Source organism: Schistocerca gregaria, chromosome 5 (assembly GCF_023897955.1).
Source record: "Schistocerca gregaria isolate iqSchGreg1 chromosome 5, iqSchGreg1.2, whole genome shotgun sequence".
Taxonomy (NCBI): Eukaryota; Metazoa; Arthropoda; class Insecta; order Orthoptera; family Acrididae; genus Schistocerca; species Schistocerca gregaria.
The window spans coordinates 530,070,088-530,087,149 of record NC_064924.1 but is presented as its reverse complement, the minus strand read 5'-3'; the positions used below and the strand labels follow the sequence as shown (position 1 = coordinate 530,087,149).

The following is a 17,062-nucleotide window of genomic DNA, read 5'->3' as shown; positions in this document are numbered from 1 at the left end:
AAAGGAATGGTCATCAAGAGGACAGATTTAGCATACAGAAAAGAAGATTTTACTGTATGCTAAATCTGTCCTCTTGATGACCATTTCTTTTTGATTTCTCCCATTTTTGTGCAGTCTTTTTACTTTAGCTTCTCTTCTCTTCCTGCTGATTTCATTGCCAAGTGTCTTATATTGCTGTGTTCATATCTTTTTCTGACATTTTTGTATTTCCTTCCTTTTGTTTCTCAGTTGAAATATTTCTTCTGTTGCCCAAAGTTTTTCACAGTTACTTTGTGCCTAAATTTATCTGTCCGATTCCATGATTGCTATTTTCAGGGACGTCCATTTCTTTCTGTCACAAGAAGTTTCTTTGGTATTTATTATTACAATATCTACAGTCTGAGAGAACTTCAAACACACATTGTTGTTCCTCAATACTTCAGTGGTCACATTCTTGAGGAATGACTTTCTAAAACTTCTAGCTACTCTTCAGTCTTAATTTAGTAATGTTTTTGTTTCTTCTTTTGCTGGTGCCTCTGTCAATATTTCTAGTGATGTCTTTATTTCTTCCTGTCATCTTTTTTTGGTTTCTTTTTCCTTCATAAATATTTTCCTTTTATGATAGTTGAAAATTGTGGAAATCTGTGTGTCTAATTTTGTGGCTATTTATAAGCTCCAAAATTACAGTGATAGTGTAAAAATTGAGCTAATGAATGATAGTCACTCACCATTTTTCTAAGATGAAGAGAAAGATCTCATTTTCAGATTAGATTGACTGAGTTTCAGTAAACCTGTGAAACTGTTTGCAGAACACTTGCAACACTTAGTACGAAATTGTAAATATCTGAAGTGACTGTGTTACCATAACAGACAGAAGATAAGAATTTGGGATTATCAGTTTGAGGGACAGAACAGGATACTTTAAACATTAGTGGCCAGAATGAATGGACTTTTCTATACTTAGAAATGGCTCTACAGTGCCTAGTACATGGAATCCAGAAAGTGACAAAGATTAGTGTTTAATTCCTCGTCAAATAGATGAGTCAAGCTAGTGTGTTTTAAAAACTGCAATAGGAGGACAACCTGTAAGATAGAACAGACTGACTGACAGCCTATCAGTGTGAAAGGAGAGTAGGAAAATAAAAGAATTATATTTCAAAGTGGTAAGGATTTGTATATTTCAGAATATGAAAATAAATAAGAGAAGCAAAATTGTATTTAAAAAATAGATGTGTTGAAGGTTGTGAAGGTAATAGAAAGTGACAGTAAATGATGTGGAAAGGATATCAGTGAGACATTAACTTATTTTAGAGCTCAAATTGAGAAAATCACAGTCCTGCTGAAATAATTTATTGAAGAATTTAAGTCCTGGCTGTTACTGAGTGATGAGGGTGTGCATCTAAGATTTTTTAAAGTAGGAGATGGAGACTGTCTAGACATGTTTGCAGACAAGGTCAGTGGGATAGTTACAAGAGATCACAGCTGGAAAAATTCTTGATATGAATGTGTAAGAATGTGATATCAGAATAGCTACATCTTCCACAGATATGTAGCTTCAGGGAAGAGAGCATTTGATATGAATGGGATGCTTGCTGCCAGCATATATGAGGCCTGTCTAAAAAGTATCCAGCCATTGATTTCCCTCCACAAAATAGAGATGATAGTGCAGCACCTCTGTACACAGTGAAGGAAGAGACCTTTATGTGCATGTGTGAATTTTGTCCCCACCTTCTGGCCTGTCAGTTCTGGGCTGTCAGTTGCTGCCTCTCGGTTGTTGAGTGAGTTGCTACACAATGTGTTCATTGGATTACCGATTTTCTGAAGATGACTGAATGTGTTGAGCAAAGATACTGCATCAAATTTTGTCAAAAACTTGGTGATTCTCAAAGCGAAACAATTCATAAGGTTCAGCAGGTGTTTGGAGAAGATGTGATGGGTGTAACACAAATTAAGGAGTGGTTCACCTGATTCGAAAATGGCCGCACATCAGCAGAGAGTGACCAGTGTTCTGGCAGGCCCTAAACTGCTCGGAGTGCAACTGTTGATGAGAGGCACCAAATTTGGTGATGCAGATCATCATTTGGCTGTGCAGGTGATTTCCCAAGAGGTTCGAGTAAGTAAATATTCTTCACATGCAATTTTGTGTGATGATTTGATCATGCACCGAGTGGCTGCGAAATACGTGCCCAAGTTGTTGTTGCTGGAGCAAAAAGACCTCCGTTTTGACATTGCACAGCACCTTCTGGACACCACTAACACTGATCCTGGCTTTCTGAACACTGTTGCAATTGGAGATGAGTCATGGGTGTATGAGTATGACCCAGAAACAAAAAGACAATCATCACAGTGGAAGCATCCCGAGTCTCCAAGGCCTAAGAAAGTGCAGCAGGTGCAAAGCAAAATCAAAGTGATGCTGACTGTCTTCTTTGATGTCTGTGGAATTGTGCATCATGAATACACACTGGAAGGACAAACAGTGACAGAGGAGTACTATCAAGGTGTTCTCCGGAGACTCGGTGATGCAGTTCGGTGCAAAAGACTAGACATGGGGATGGAAAAAAACTGGCAACTGCATCATGACAATGCCCCTGCACATTCATCCAACTTGATCCAAAATTTCTTGCCAAACATGTAATTACAGCCAATTGCCAACTTCCCTACTCTCCAGACATGTCTGGTTGTTTACAAAATTGAAGAAATCACTGAAAGGATCCCGTTTTGAGAGTGGAGAAGAGATAATGCAGAAAATGATGATGGAGCTGAACACCATTCCAAAAGAAGACTTCCAGATGTGTTTCCAGCAGTGGAAGGATCAGTGGGCTAAGTGTGTGCAAGCACAAGGGGTCTACTTTGAAGGGGATTAGGGTCTCAAACCTGTCAGGTATTCAAAATATTTTTTCTTGCCAAAGATGGGATACTTTTTAGACAGCCCTCATATGTATTGTTGCTTGTTGGTTTGTTTCATGTAGATGTAAGTTTATAAGTGAAATTCAGTGAAGTAATCAGCCAGAAAGGTTACTTGGAGTTTGTAGAAGGATAAGAAAAATTTCAGTTGGGGAAAAGGAGATCAGCTGTTTTTTTATCCTGAGTCCATCCCACATAGATTCCATTAATGACTTTGTACCAAGACAAGGGGGTACACAACTTTGGAAGTCAACAAAAATATTTTTTATGTGGCACTTAAAATGCTTGGAATAGGATGTGACAGTCATGGTCTCATGGCAATGTTTTTTATATCTGTACATCAAAGGTGAAAAAGCCAAGGGTAAAAATAAAACTGGCTAGTGAATGAAAGTTCTGTTTGGAGACTTTCAGATGAATATTGTGAGAGGTAGTGTCAAGGTGCTGAGAAACTATGTATATATGGTGGCTTGTAAAGAAGCAGTCACATTAGAAAAAAATTATGTGCTTTAAGCCATAGTAAAACTTCTATGTTGTCTAATGACTATCAGGTTTGGTACCAAGTACCATTGTCAGTTCATCTGCTGGTGCAGTCATCTAGCTTGCTTACCCAAGTAGGTGTGTATATGACACACCTATGTGGGTAGGCAAGCTAAATGACTGCATGCCAGAGGATGACCTGATGATGGTACTTGGTACTGAAACCAGAATCATTTGACAAAATAAAAATATGAAGATAGACCACTTTTCCGAAGATAGACCACTTTTCCTGATTGTATAGGTGGTTGTTCCAACTGACAGTATGTTTGGAATGTGTAAGAGATTGCATCAGTGGTGATAAGGCAGTTAGCTGGTGGGAAGAGGAAGAGGACGGGAGTGGGTTTGAACTGCTCCACTTCCTGCTAAGTCCTGCCTCATTTTTACTGTCACCTATCCCACCTACCACATGCTACTGACAAAGCATGCACCATACAGCTTTAATGGAACATCACATCCAGAACTACTTATGCTATCAGCTGATGCATTCACGAAATGACTTTTTACACAAAAGACACAAAGATTGAAGTTGACACCCTCACAACATATGGTCATCAGAACACATCCGAAGCCTGGATAATGAAAGGTTGGGGAAGGAAATTTCCTGTTCCATTTCAAAGTCATCATCCCACATGTGCCTCTTTAAGCAATGTAGGTAATTCATGAATAACCTAAATCTGGATGCCTGAAAACTTATTTGAAATGCCTTTCTCTCAAAAGTGAGTCCTGTGTCCGACCACTGCACCTGCCTGTTCCTTCCCCATCAGCCCAACCCCCATCCCCCTCCCCTGCCTGTTCAGTCTGATATTATCAAACTGACAAAGTCCAGTAATGAACACAAACTGTTCATCTTGAGAACATCCATTACCTGATTGCTTAACAAGTACAACAGGATGACTCCAGAATCCTGATGGCTGCTGTGTCACACAATCCATTTGGATTCTCTCATCTAATGTCAGATCCCCTCGTTCCAGTTACAGATTTTCTCCAGTATATTTCCCAGTTATTTTGTCTTCCTAGACCTAAGCACATTAAGGAGCATACATACTAGGTTATTGGAAATGAAAATGCCGTGCGACTAGGGCCTCCCGTCGGGTAGTCTGTTCGCCTGGAGCAAGTCTTTTGAGTTGATGCCACTTCAGCGACTTGCATGTCGATGGGGATGAAATGGTGAAGATAAGGACAGCACAGCACCCAGCCTCTGAGTGGAGAAAATCTCCGACCCAAAAGGGAATTGAACCTAGGCTATCAGGCATGACATTCTGTCACTCTGAGCACTCAGCTACCAGGGGCGGACACTAGGTCAATCAAGGCCAACAAATGACAGAGACTGGATTTGGCCAAACATAGGTTGCCAGTGCACTGATATTTCACTTGTCATCCACTCCACTGGAAGAGCTCGGGGTCAAGGGATTCGGCCATGTTGAATGGAAGTTGGCTCTGATAACTTGCTGACTTTGATCCAGTTGCGTTATTGTTACAAAGTTGTGTTTCAGTTACAATTTCACTGGCTGATATTATTAGGAAAGAAGAGGAGTCATTGCAAGTGCAGCATTTATTTTACTGCAAGAAGCTGATCATCAGGAAAAGAAGAAAAAATGACAGTGATAGACACCTCTCTTTTAAATGAGTAGGCAGCTGTTTGGTGAACAAACTTGATGTCTGACTTTAAAGCTGAAATGGAATGTGGACTGTTTCAGAATTTTTCCCTAATGAGCATAACGGATTTTGGATTGATACTGAGTTGTGTAGGCCCTAAAATTTCCAAATATAACATCTCTTTTACGAGAGCTGTACCTGCACCAGAAGGTAGTCACTCCCAATATTTTTTGTTTTTCTTTATCATTTCTGGCCAAGAGATGTCAGTAAAGACACAACTTTCTTTTTCACACCATGCATATCACTTTCTAATATCTGAGTTATTTTCCTCCAAGTGTCTAGTCTTTTCAGTTTGTTTTTACATTTGCAGCTTGTAGGGGCTTCCTTCTGTAATAAAACTCTCTCAGCTTCAGTGCCCTCTCCATATTCCACTCTATACTCTAGTATTCTTAAACAGAATAAATATGCACCTTTAGTGAGAGCAGGCATTGCCTGCAGGGGAAATGATGACTGTTTAAATTAATTTTCTCAGGACAACCATAAATCACACTCAGTAGTTCTGTTAACTGTTTTGCTCTTGAATTTAATGGTGAACTACTGTAGTCGAAACTGTAAATTCCAAATATCCTGGTGATGTTCTTGATAAAGAGTGAAACCAGTCAATAAAACCTACTAAGTGTGACATGTGGCTGTCCACAAAAACTTAAATACTCACCCATTCTAGAAGAATGACAAATTGCAACTGAACCAATGTACATTCAGCCCAACATCCACAGGAGGGGAGAGGTCATAATGCTAACCAACCACCAATGCTTTGATGTTACCACCAACACAACAAACTGCAACCAACATCAGTGGCTTCATTGCCACTAATTTGCTGCTTGTACACACTACACAAATCTTGGCCAACAAAGCAGTTGACTGTCATTTGCTGCCCTTTGCTGACCTTCTTTGGCCTAGTGTGCATGCACCTTTAGTCATATTTATTGGTTAATTTATCATCCATACCCCCACCCCAATCAGACAAGCCATTATCTAGTACTTCAACGGTATCACACATTTCACTTGCCATTTTCTTTTCTTCCTCTACATCCATCTTTACTCTTTACTTCAGCCAAACCTTCTGACAACTCTGAACTGAAACTGGCTCAGTGCTTACTAATGCACTGTTTTAAAACTCCATTTTATCATATGGCTTGAAATTTCACAGTATATGCAATAAAACTGTGCCATCAGAAAACTGTATCATGTATGATTTAACTTACAAAATATGAACATTTGAATGACACCTGTTTTATTTTAGGTAATGTGCATGCAGTACTGGCCTGCTGCAAAAGATAAACCAGAAGTGTACGGACAAATATCCGTGTCTGTTGTGAAGGAAGAGGAGTTGGCCAATTTCCACATCAGGACTTTCAAGCTTGTCAGAAAAGCGGAAGGAATGGTGAGTTATGACGTTAAATGCTTGCTCCATCCCCATTCCAGAAATCTTGTAGAGTAAGTTATAAAATTCACTTATTCGAGTAAGTTTCAAAGATATTATTTGAACCAGTAACTTTGAAGACTGTGGTACCTGCACGTTTGAGAAATTCCTGTGAAAGATGGAAATATTTTCAGGAAAAACTAAGTCAAGTAGTTTCAATGTGATCTCAAGAGTGATGGTAAAGCTCCTAGTCTTCCCAGTACAAAATAGAATCTATTACAAAAGGTAGTAAACAATTAAGTGTTTGAACATTAGCATCTTCAAAGAACTAATACTCTTTCATTAATATGCAAGTGACAAATTTTGCAACAAACACTTAAAACAAATTATATATTGTTTTCCAAGTTGTGTTTGTATCATACTGTTGAGAGCATTGTGTTCATGTGTCACTGCAGTTTTATGAAGCTATTTTGTAACTTGAATCACAGCTAAAACACTGTGGATGAGTTCTGGACTAGTGAGCAATGACACTGTGGCTGAAGTGTCATAAATATGTTAAGTACAGAGTACATATGCATGCTAATATTATTATGACTTCTTCAGTGTTAGTTTTGTAATTGCTGGGAACTTTTTTTTCCCCATCAGTCTTGTGACTGGTTTGATGCAACCTGCCACTAACTTCTCCCCTGTGCCAATCTCTTCACCTCAGAGTAGCACTTGTAGCCTACATCCTTAATTATGTGCTGGATATTTTCCAATCTCTGTCTTCCTCTACAGTTTTTGCCCTCTACAGCTCCCTCTAGTACCATGGAAGTCAGTCCCTGATGTCTTAACAGATGTCCTATCATCCTGCCACTTCTCCTTGTCAGTGTTTTCCACATATTTCTTTCCTCTCCAATTCTGTGCAGAATTGCCTCATTCCTTACGTAATCAGTCCACCAAATTTTCAACATCCATCTGTAGCATCTCAATTCTTCAATTCTCTTCTCTTTTTCCTACAGTCCATGTTTCACTACCATACAATGATTTGCTCCAAATGTATGTACTCAGAAATTTCTTTCTCTAATTAATGCCTATTTCTGATAGTAGTAGACTTCTCTTGGCCAGGAAAGTCCTTTTTGCCAGTGCTAGTCTGCTTTTGATGTCCACCTTGCTCCATCCATCATTGGTTATTCCTTAACTTCATCTACTACGTGACCATCAATCCTGGTGTTAAGTTTCTCGCTGTTCTCATTTCTGCTTTTTCTCATTACTTTCATCTTTCTTTGATTTACTCTCAGTCCATATTCTGTACTCATTAGACTACCCATACCATTCAGCAGATTATGTAATTCTTCTTCACTTTTACTCACAATAGCAGTGTCATCAGCGAATCATATCATTGATATCCTTTCATCTTGAATTTTAACTCCACTTCTGAATCTTTCTTTTTTTTTTTTCTGTGATTGCTTCTTCGATGTACAGATTGAACAGTAGGGGTGAAAGACTACATCCCTGTATTACACCCTTTTTAATCTGAGCATTTTGTTCCTGGTCATCCATTCTTATAATTCTCTCTTGTTCCAGTACATATTGTATATTACCTGTCTCTCCCTATATTTTAACCTTGTTTTTCTCAGAATTTCGAAAATTTTGCACCATTTTACATTGTCGAACGCTTTTTCTAGGCCTACAAATCCTATGAATGTGTCTTGATTTTTCTTTAGTCTTGCTTCAATTATCATTTGCAATATCAGTATTGCTTCTCTGGTGCCTTTACCTTTCCTAAAGCCAAACTGATAGTTATCTAACACAGCCTCAGTTTTCTTTTCCATTCTTCTGTATATTATTATTGTCAGCAACTTGGATGCATGAGCTGATTGTGCGATAATTCTTGCACTTGTCAGCTCTTGCAGTCTTCAGAATTGTGTGGATGATATTTTTCTGAAAGTCAGGTGGTATATTGCCAGACTCCTACATGCTACACACCAACATGAATGGTCGTTTTGTTGCCACTTTCCCTAATGATTTTAGAAAGTCTGATGGAATGGTATCCGTTCCTTCTGCCTTATTTGATCCTAAGTCCTCCAAAGCTCTTTTAAATTCTGATTCTAATACTGGATCCCCATATCTTCTAAATCGACTCCTGTTTGCTCTTCTGTCATATCAGACAAATCTCCCCCCTCATAGAGGCCTTCCATGTACTCTTCCCACCTATCTGATCTCTCCTCTACATTCTTAATGTTTACAACCTTGATTTTAATTTCACGAAAGGTTCTTTCACTTTTCTATATGCTGAATCAGTCCTTCTATCATTTCTTTTTCGATTTCTTCACATTTTTCTTGCTGCCATTTCACCTTAGCTTCCCTGCACTTCCAATTTATTTCATTCCTCAGTGACTTGTATTTCTGTATTCCTGAATTTCCCTTAATATTTTTGTACTTACTGCCTTCTTTCATCCATCAACTGACGTATTTCTTCTGTTACCTGTAGTTTCTTTGCAATTACTTTCTTTGTACCTGTGTTTTCCTTTCCAGTTTCTGTGATTGTTCTTTTTAGAGATGTGCTGTACTGCCTACTGGACTAATCTTTATTACTGTACCTACAACCTTAGAGAACTTAAAGTGTATCTCATCATTCCTTAATACTTCCGTATTGCACTTCTTTGCGTATTGATTCTTTCTGACTAATCTCTTCAACTTCAGCCTGCTCTACATCAGTACTGCATTGTGATCTGAGTCTTTATCTCCTCCTGGATACACTGTACAACCCAGTATCTGATTTTGGAATCTCTGTTTGACCATGATGTAATCCAACTGAAATTTTCTCTTATAACCCAGCCTTTTCCAAGTATACCTCCTCCTCTTGTGATTCTTGAAGAGTATTCACTATTACTAGCCTCTCATTCCTTGCCCAAGCCCATATTCTCCTGTAACCTTTCCTCCTACTCCTTCCCCTACAACTGTATTCCAGTCCCACATGACAGTTAGATTTTCCTCTCCCTTATGTACTGTATTATCCGTTTAGCAACCTAATGTACTTCCTCTATCTCTTCATCCTCAGCTTGTGACATCGGCATGTATACCTGAACTATTGTTGTCGGTTTTAGTTTGATGTCAGTTCTGATAAGAATAACCCTGTCACTGAACTGTTTACAGTAACACACTCTCTGCCCTACCTTCCTATTCATAACGAATCCTGCTTCCGTTACACCATATTCTGCTGCTGTTGATATTACCCTATACTCATCTGCCCAGAAAGACTTGTCTTCTTTCCATTTCACTTCACTGACCACTACATTATCTAGATTGAGCCTTCACTTTTCCCCTTTCAGTTTTTCTAGCTTTCCTAATACATTCAAGCTATTTCCATGTATACCATTGAGGTGTTGATGGAACTCTAGCAGTTTGTCCCTGCCATGTGGCCAAACTACAAATATGAAATTTACCATGGAGATAGAAGAGAACAGAAGCTTACCCTTTCTGGATATCCTGATCACAAGAAACATGAACGGCATGCTGGGACACACGGTGTACAGAAAGAAAACACACACAGACCTGTATCTTAATGCCAACAGATACCACTACCCAGCGCAATGCAATTCTGTACTCAACACCTTAGTGCACAGGGCCAAGGCCATCTGCGATAAGACAAGCTTGCCAGAAGAATTGCAACACCTCAAGAAAAATGGATACAGCGACACCCAAATAAGGATAGCTTTGAAGACTGACTACAAGAAGAGAGAAGAGAGACTGGATGAAGACGAAGCAATGGGCTGTGCATTCTTGCCATATGTGGGTCCTCCAATGGCCAAGATCGCGAGAATCCTCAAGAAACATAAAGTGAAGACCATTTTCAGCTCGGCAGTAAAAATCAAAGACCCTCTCAGTTCAACCAAGAATCCACTAGGTCTGACAGCACTTGGTGTGTACAAGATCGGATGCGAATGTGGGATGCAGTATATAGGACAGACACAGTGTTGCGTCTCACAGTGCTGCAATGAACACATCAGTCATGTACGCTTGGATCAGACCAACAAATCTGCTGTGGTGGAACATAGTATTGATGAGAAGCACGTCTTCGATTTCACGGACACAAATAAAATATGCAGTACAAATGGATTTTGGGACTCAGTAATCAAAGAGTCCATAGAAATATGGTTACATGACAACCTAATCAACCGCGACAGTGGCTATCATCTCAGCACGGCCTGGGAGCCTGCACTCAAGAAAATCAGAGAATAACGTTCCATTCCACCAAGGACCACGGACAGAGCAGACAGAGATGGACGCCGGGACACAAACCCCGCACACGCGTCCACCTCACCACCGGCCGCTCCAGGCACATTGGGCGATTCCGTGGGCACATGAGTGGCCGGCAGCGGGAAGCGGAGAGCAGTCCAGCAGAGATATCAGCCCGCAGCTGACAATATCCTGACACTCCACCTGAAGATAATGGAGACGCATTCTATCAAAACGTCGCTACAAGAAGACAATGCTACTTAACTGGCCGAGAAAGCCTGCACACACATTTAGCCAGTTAAGTTGTGGGCATTCCTATATAAAATGCTGAGCAGCAAACCAAATTAGTTGATAAACAATGTGTATTTCAAAAATTGCTCTGTCTTTGATATTGTAGGATTTACCTGTGGTGGAACTGGAATGGGTGTTGTTGAGTGGGTGCAAGGAGCAGGTTGTACAATGGGGATGACTGCGTAGTTAACAGCCTTTGGATAGGGGTAATGATTTTGGAATGTCATAATGTTTGACTAAGATGTTATGAAGGTTACGAGGGCAGTAAAAGACAGCAGTGGATGCTGTGAGGAGGGTATCAGGAACAGAAGATCTCACTTCAGGGTTTGACTTGAGACAGTCCTGGCCTTGGTGGAGAAAATTATTAAGCTATTAAAGTCTTAAAGTCTTGGGTGGTACTGGGTGATAGGAGGTTCTCCAGTCCCCCCCCCCCCCCCCCCCCCCTCCCAAGTTGGAACTGTATTAATAGGAAATTGAGAAAAGGCTACCGTCTGGGAACTTTATTTGTGAATAAGATTAGGTACCTGTGGGGGAGGGGGGGGGGGGGGGTTTTCACTGGTGGAGCAGATGTGTTTGCCATAGATGCGTAGGCTGTAGGGAAGGGAGAATTTGTGGCAGGGTTGGAAGGTGTCACAGTGTAGGTATTTTTGCTAATTAATTGGCTTTATACAGACTGATGTTTAGATGCAGGCATCAGACAGGTGTAGATCAACATCAAGGAAGGTGGCTGCACAGCAGTTTATGTAGGTATGACTACAATTGACTGAAAACATAAACAGAATAGAACAAATAAGAGACAACCACACCCAGTTGCTACACATGTTCTCCAGCAGTGAAAGTCAACCTGGTTCGTACCACCCACCAATGAGCATTCCAACTTCATGGTGGCTGGCAGACAGTATAGATTTTAAAAACATTTTCATTAGCTTTTCATAAAAAATTTAATTTATATTGTTTGGTAAGTAGTTATTATTAAATGCTTTAACTAGGTGTAACTCTGCTATACAATTTTATAAAGTTAAATTCCTTCCTACCTTATAAATCTTATTGCTATGGAACAGGTGGGTGGTTGGAAAATTTTGCTGCTAACAATGATACAAAAGTTGGCGATAGGTAGAAAATGTTGACTACCCCTACTCTGCAGTATGACTCAAGGGACCTGAGTACTAACTATACTGTACTGGTTATTTGGATTCTCCCACCAAATACTCATTCCCCTGAACTCTGTGGATAGGAACTTACCACCAACACATCCATGCATCCCAACATTCTCCTGGCTTAAACTCAATTAACACGTTCCCCAGCTCTCTCTCTTTTTTTTAAATTATGCTATATGTAGAAAACACAAACACACACACACACACACACACACACACACACCTGCACAAAGAAGCACATGCTGAGGGATGGATGCTAATGCAAAAAACCAATGTGCATGCCTCGTAGAGGAGGCATTGAGTGGTTGACAGCAGATGAACCTATTATATGTCCTTCAAATTTACAAAAATGTGCACACATTTGTACTTGGTTAACTCACACATATGTGGCTTCTTTCATCTCCGGGCACCTAGCCCTGACTGCGGTGAATGGTGATGACATATCAGGTGTGTAGTGGAGAGGGGTGTTTACAGAAGAGACTTACGGCTGAATGTGTGGGGGTGGAGGGTCTAACATAACCATCCCAGCTCATCAAACCATTTCTAACATAACCAGTTCCAGAAGCACAGCATGTTCTACATTTTTAGACGTGATAACTTCACTGCAGAAAGTCTTTGGTCACTACCAGATGTACACCTATTAATCTGTTAACAACACTTGTTTATTTGCCACTACTTTCAGGCACCAGAACACACCAGCTAGTCCTCCAACTGCTCTCCTTTTCACTCTCTTTCTAGCCTTTGGACAATGTGTATTTATACATCTTATAACAATTACGTTCTTTGACATTGTTATGCAAAAACTGACATTACAGAGTTTTTGTAGAAATTAAAACGAATACAGTGATAATGTATATTTACGAAATTAATGATCTTTTACAAATGTAATTTTGAAACAAACATACAGTTAACAATTAAGTTCTTATTATTCAGCACAGAACATTCTCAAATATCTCTACATAATTTAATTAATTATGCAATTTTATGAAACAATTTTGAGCTGGTAATATTTCTACAACATCAAAATTACAATTGAAACATGCAAAGTGACTTTTTACAACATTTGAAGGCTAAAATGTGGAATAACTATGTACAACCCAAAAGCTTTCAGTCGTGTTACAAAATATTAATGAATCGTTCTTCTAACATTATTTATGATACAAATTGTCTTTCTGAATCAGGTTATGTCTCCAGTTTAATCAAATCTTTTCTAGTTTTCATAATATGTGAATATTGCACTGAATTTCTTTATATATGTTCCAAGAAACATTAATTATTACTTCAATTACAGATTTTTAGTTGGTGCTTTCTGTAAGAATATATTGTCCTGACTTGCAAAGATACATAAATGTTAAGATTTTCCAAAATTAATGGTTTACACAGTTAAGTTGCATTACGGTAAACAATGAATTTTAACAAATTTAATTATAATTACAAAACTGGATGAAAAAGGTTACTGAAATTTATACACTATTAACACTGATTCCAGAACTTCTTCTTTCTCTTCAAAACATCCCAAAATTCATATCAAAGTGGTAATGACTTATCCTAACTTTACATCACGTTACCTGACTAAGAACATACATTAATTGATGTGTGACACAGTTTGACATTTTCATTACAACTATTTTACAAAGTGTCTTTATACACTACCCACTTCTGTTTTAGTGTGTATCACATACTATGAAACCTGCTGTGTTGGGTCCTCCACATGACCCAATATAGCCTGTTTCATTACAGGTGGAGGGAGTAATTGCAAAGTAGGAATGTCAGAAGATGCTTTAGTGCTATCTATAAGACAATATAGGGTTATGGCAAGGACAAGATAATGGGCTGAGGTGCAGCATCGTGAAGCAGTGCTGAAAGAGGAAACAGGAGAGGAGAGAAGCACAAACATGGGGAAAGGACTATGACCAGCTGGGTGTGAGAAGACATGTTGGAGGTTAGAGTGGGAGCAGGTTCTTCCCTGCAAACAGAGGATAGGTGCTGCAGAAGGTTGTGCCCAAGGGGTTTAAGGGAACAAAAATATGGTGCAAGGAGAGATCCCCCAAGTGCAGTTCTAAAACTCTGGTGTTGGTTGGGTGAATTCAGATGGCTTGGGCTGTAAAATAGTCAATGAAGTAAAGTACACTGTACTGTGTGACATACTTGAAACTGGTGGGTCCAGCTGTCTCAAAGTCAGAGTTTGGGAGTGGCCATTGCTAAAGACAACCAACTCGTTAGTGCTCATACCCACATAGACAGCTGCACAGTGGTTGCACTGAAGTTGGTGTACCACATGGCTGCTTTCACTGGTAACACTTCTTTGATAAAGTAGGGAATGCCTGTGACAAGAGTGGAGTACAACTGTGGTAAAAGGATGTGTGGGACAGATCTTGCATCTAAGTCTTTTGCAGGGATATAGCAGTAGGTTAAAGGGTTGGGAACAGGGATGGAATAGGGATGGTCAATGATACTGCATAGATTGTTTGAGTGGTGGAATACCATTTTGGAAGGAGTGTTGAGGATAACGGGGAGGAAATTATTCATTTCAGGGAATGACAAGAGCTAGTCAAATCCCTGGCAGAGAGTGTGATTCTGTTGCTCCAGTCTTACGTGGCTCTGCGTCTGAAAGAGGGCACTCCTTTGTGGCTGGACAGTGGTTATGTGATGGATGGCAGATGACTGGGGAGACAAGGCATGGGAGATCTTTTTCTGAAAAGGGGCCAGTGAACTCCTCAGCATATATGAAGAGAGGCTAATTGTCCAGCAGGTATGATTACCTCAGTTTCGGGTTTGATGTGGAGTTATTGATGGAGTGATTGAAAAGGTGGGGGTTGACATAGAGGAAGGTTACTTGGTGGACTAAATAGGACAAAGTGAAGCAAATTGGGAAGAAGCTGTTCAGGTCCTGGGGAATGTGGATAGTGTTTTCTCATCTTTGGTTCAGATCATGAAGATGACATGAATAAATTGTAACCAGGTGAGAGTTCTGGGATTGTGGGCAGCTAAGCATGATGTCTCTAGATGGCCCTGAGTTTGTTGGCATAGGATTGAGGTACAAGTGTGCCCATGGATGTACTGCAGATTTGTTTTTGAGTGCTGCCTTCAAAGGGGAAGTAATTGTGGGCGAGACCATAGTTGGTCATGGTAAGCAGGAGGAGCATTGTAGATTTGGAGTCAGATGGGCAATGGGAAAGGTAGTGCTCAGTGGCAGTAAGGTCCTGGCCATTTGGGAGGCTAGAGCAGACGAAGGAGACATTGACATTTACTAGCTTGGTGTGACGTGGTAAAGGGACAGGAACTGTGGAAAGCTGGTAGAGAAACTGGTTGGTGTCTTGTCTATAGGAGTGTATGTTATGGATAATAGGCTGAAGTGCTGATCCACAAAAGCAGATATTCTGTCTGTGGCAGTGCACTATCCAACCACAACACAGCATCCTGGGTGGTTGGTTTTATGGGCTTTAGGAAGCATGAGATGGTACGAGTGCAGGGAGTGATGAGGGGTCAGGAGGAATTTGGGAGGGAGGAGGGCAGAGAGAGACACATGGGAGAGGTTTTGGGAGGGATGCAAGGATTTGAGAAGAGACTGGAGATCCTGCTGTGGCTGGGGTTGTAAGTGGCCGAATCCAACAGCTGCCGGAGTCTGTCCTCCAGGTAATTGTTGCAGTTCAAAATCGCAGTGGTGGAGCCTTTGTTGGCAGGTAGCATTGTGCGGTGAGAATCAGTTTTTAGGTTGTGGATTGCATTTCTTTCTGTAGAATTTGGAGAATGATTCGAATCTACAAAATGTCACTTAGGTGAAGGAGTAAACTGAGTAATGCAATGTTCAGTATTGATTTTGGGTTGAGTCTGAATGGTAGGGTTGCTGATTAACTGTTTCTGCCCTAGGGCCCATGATAAGGGGAGAAGGTCTTTAACAAGTCCAGCATCATTGAATTTGCGAGTGGGCCAAAAGGTGAGGCCTTTGGAAAAGGCTGATAATTTAGTGAGACTGAGACTTTGAGATTACAGATTCACAACTATGTTGCAAGTCTGTTTAGGCTTTGGATTCTGTAGGGCTTCAGGAGGGAGTTTCTGAGAATGTACCATTGCTCATATCCCTGCAAATGATGTAGATGCAAGACCTGTTGCATACATCCTGCCACTACCAAATACTCCACTTCTGGCACAAGCATTTACAATCTCATTAAAGTGACCATGTGGCCTGCCAACTTAACTGCAACACTATGGGGCAGTCTATGTGGGTATGGCCACTAAAATGCTCTCTATTTACATGAAAGGCCACAGCCAAACTGTGACCAAGAGACAGCTGGACCCACTAGTTGGTGAAGATGACATGTAACATGGTGTAGTTATCTTCAACAACTGCTTCACAGCACATGCCATCTATATTCTGAATTGTGCACCTGGTAATTGTCCCAGCAACATATACTTTGTTCCTGTAACCTTCCTGGCATAGTTCTTAGAGTCTCTGTCCTCTATCTGTCTCTATTGACTTTCCCTGTTCCTGCTCCAACCTCACACGTCTTTTATCCTCTGAGCTCATCTGCGTAGTCCTTTCCGCATCCGTGCTTCTCTCCTTTCTCCCTTTTCCCCCTCCCCCACCTATATATCTGTAGATATTGGCAAACACTTCCAGGATTCGGGGATGCAGGCAATCCCTGCAGGGGAAATGTGTGGTAACAGAGGAAGGTAATGTAGCTGACCTCTATTACTACCATTGTCAAATCCAATAATCAATAATTAACTTAATTAAAAAGCATCATTTAATAATTTCCTTTACTGTGGGTGGACATCTTGCACGATGTTGAAGAATGACATATTTTATTTTAAGTACAAAAATTTTTGCTGCATTAGTTATTTATTTACTGGTAATGATACGAGTTACACGATTAGCTTGTTTTGACATGTTGCCATTATAAAATGTTTGTTTGAAGGTGATGATATAGGTATAATATTGTTCCTTACATCT

The 17,062-nt window shown here is 40.2% G+C and overlaps 1 protein-coding gene across 1 annotated transcript in view; it reads left to right on the top strand.

Annotated features, from left to right (window-relative positions):
* Positions 1–17,062, top strand: part of LOC126272182 (uncharacterized) — a 1,390,907-nt gene that overhangs the window by 1,164,642 nt on the left and 209,203 nt on the right. The window contains 1 exon segment of the mRNA XM_049974835.1: positions 6,320–6,460. Within this exon segment, the coding sequence (XP_049830792.1) occupies positions 6,320–6,460 (141 nt within the window).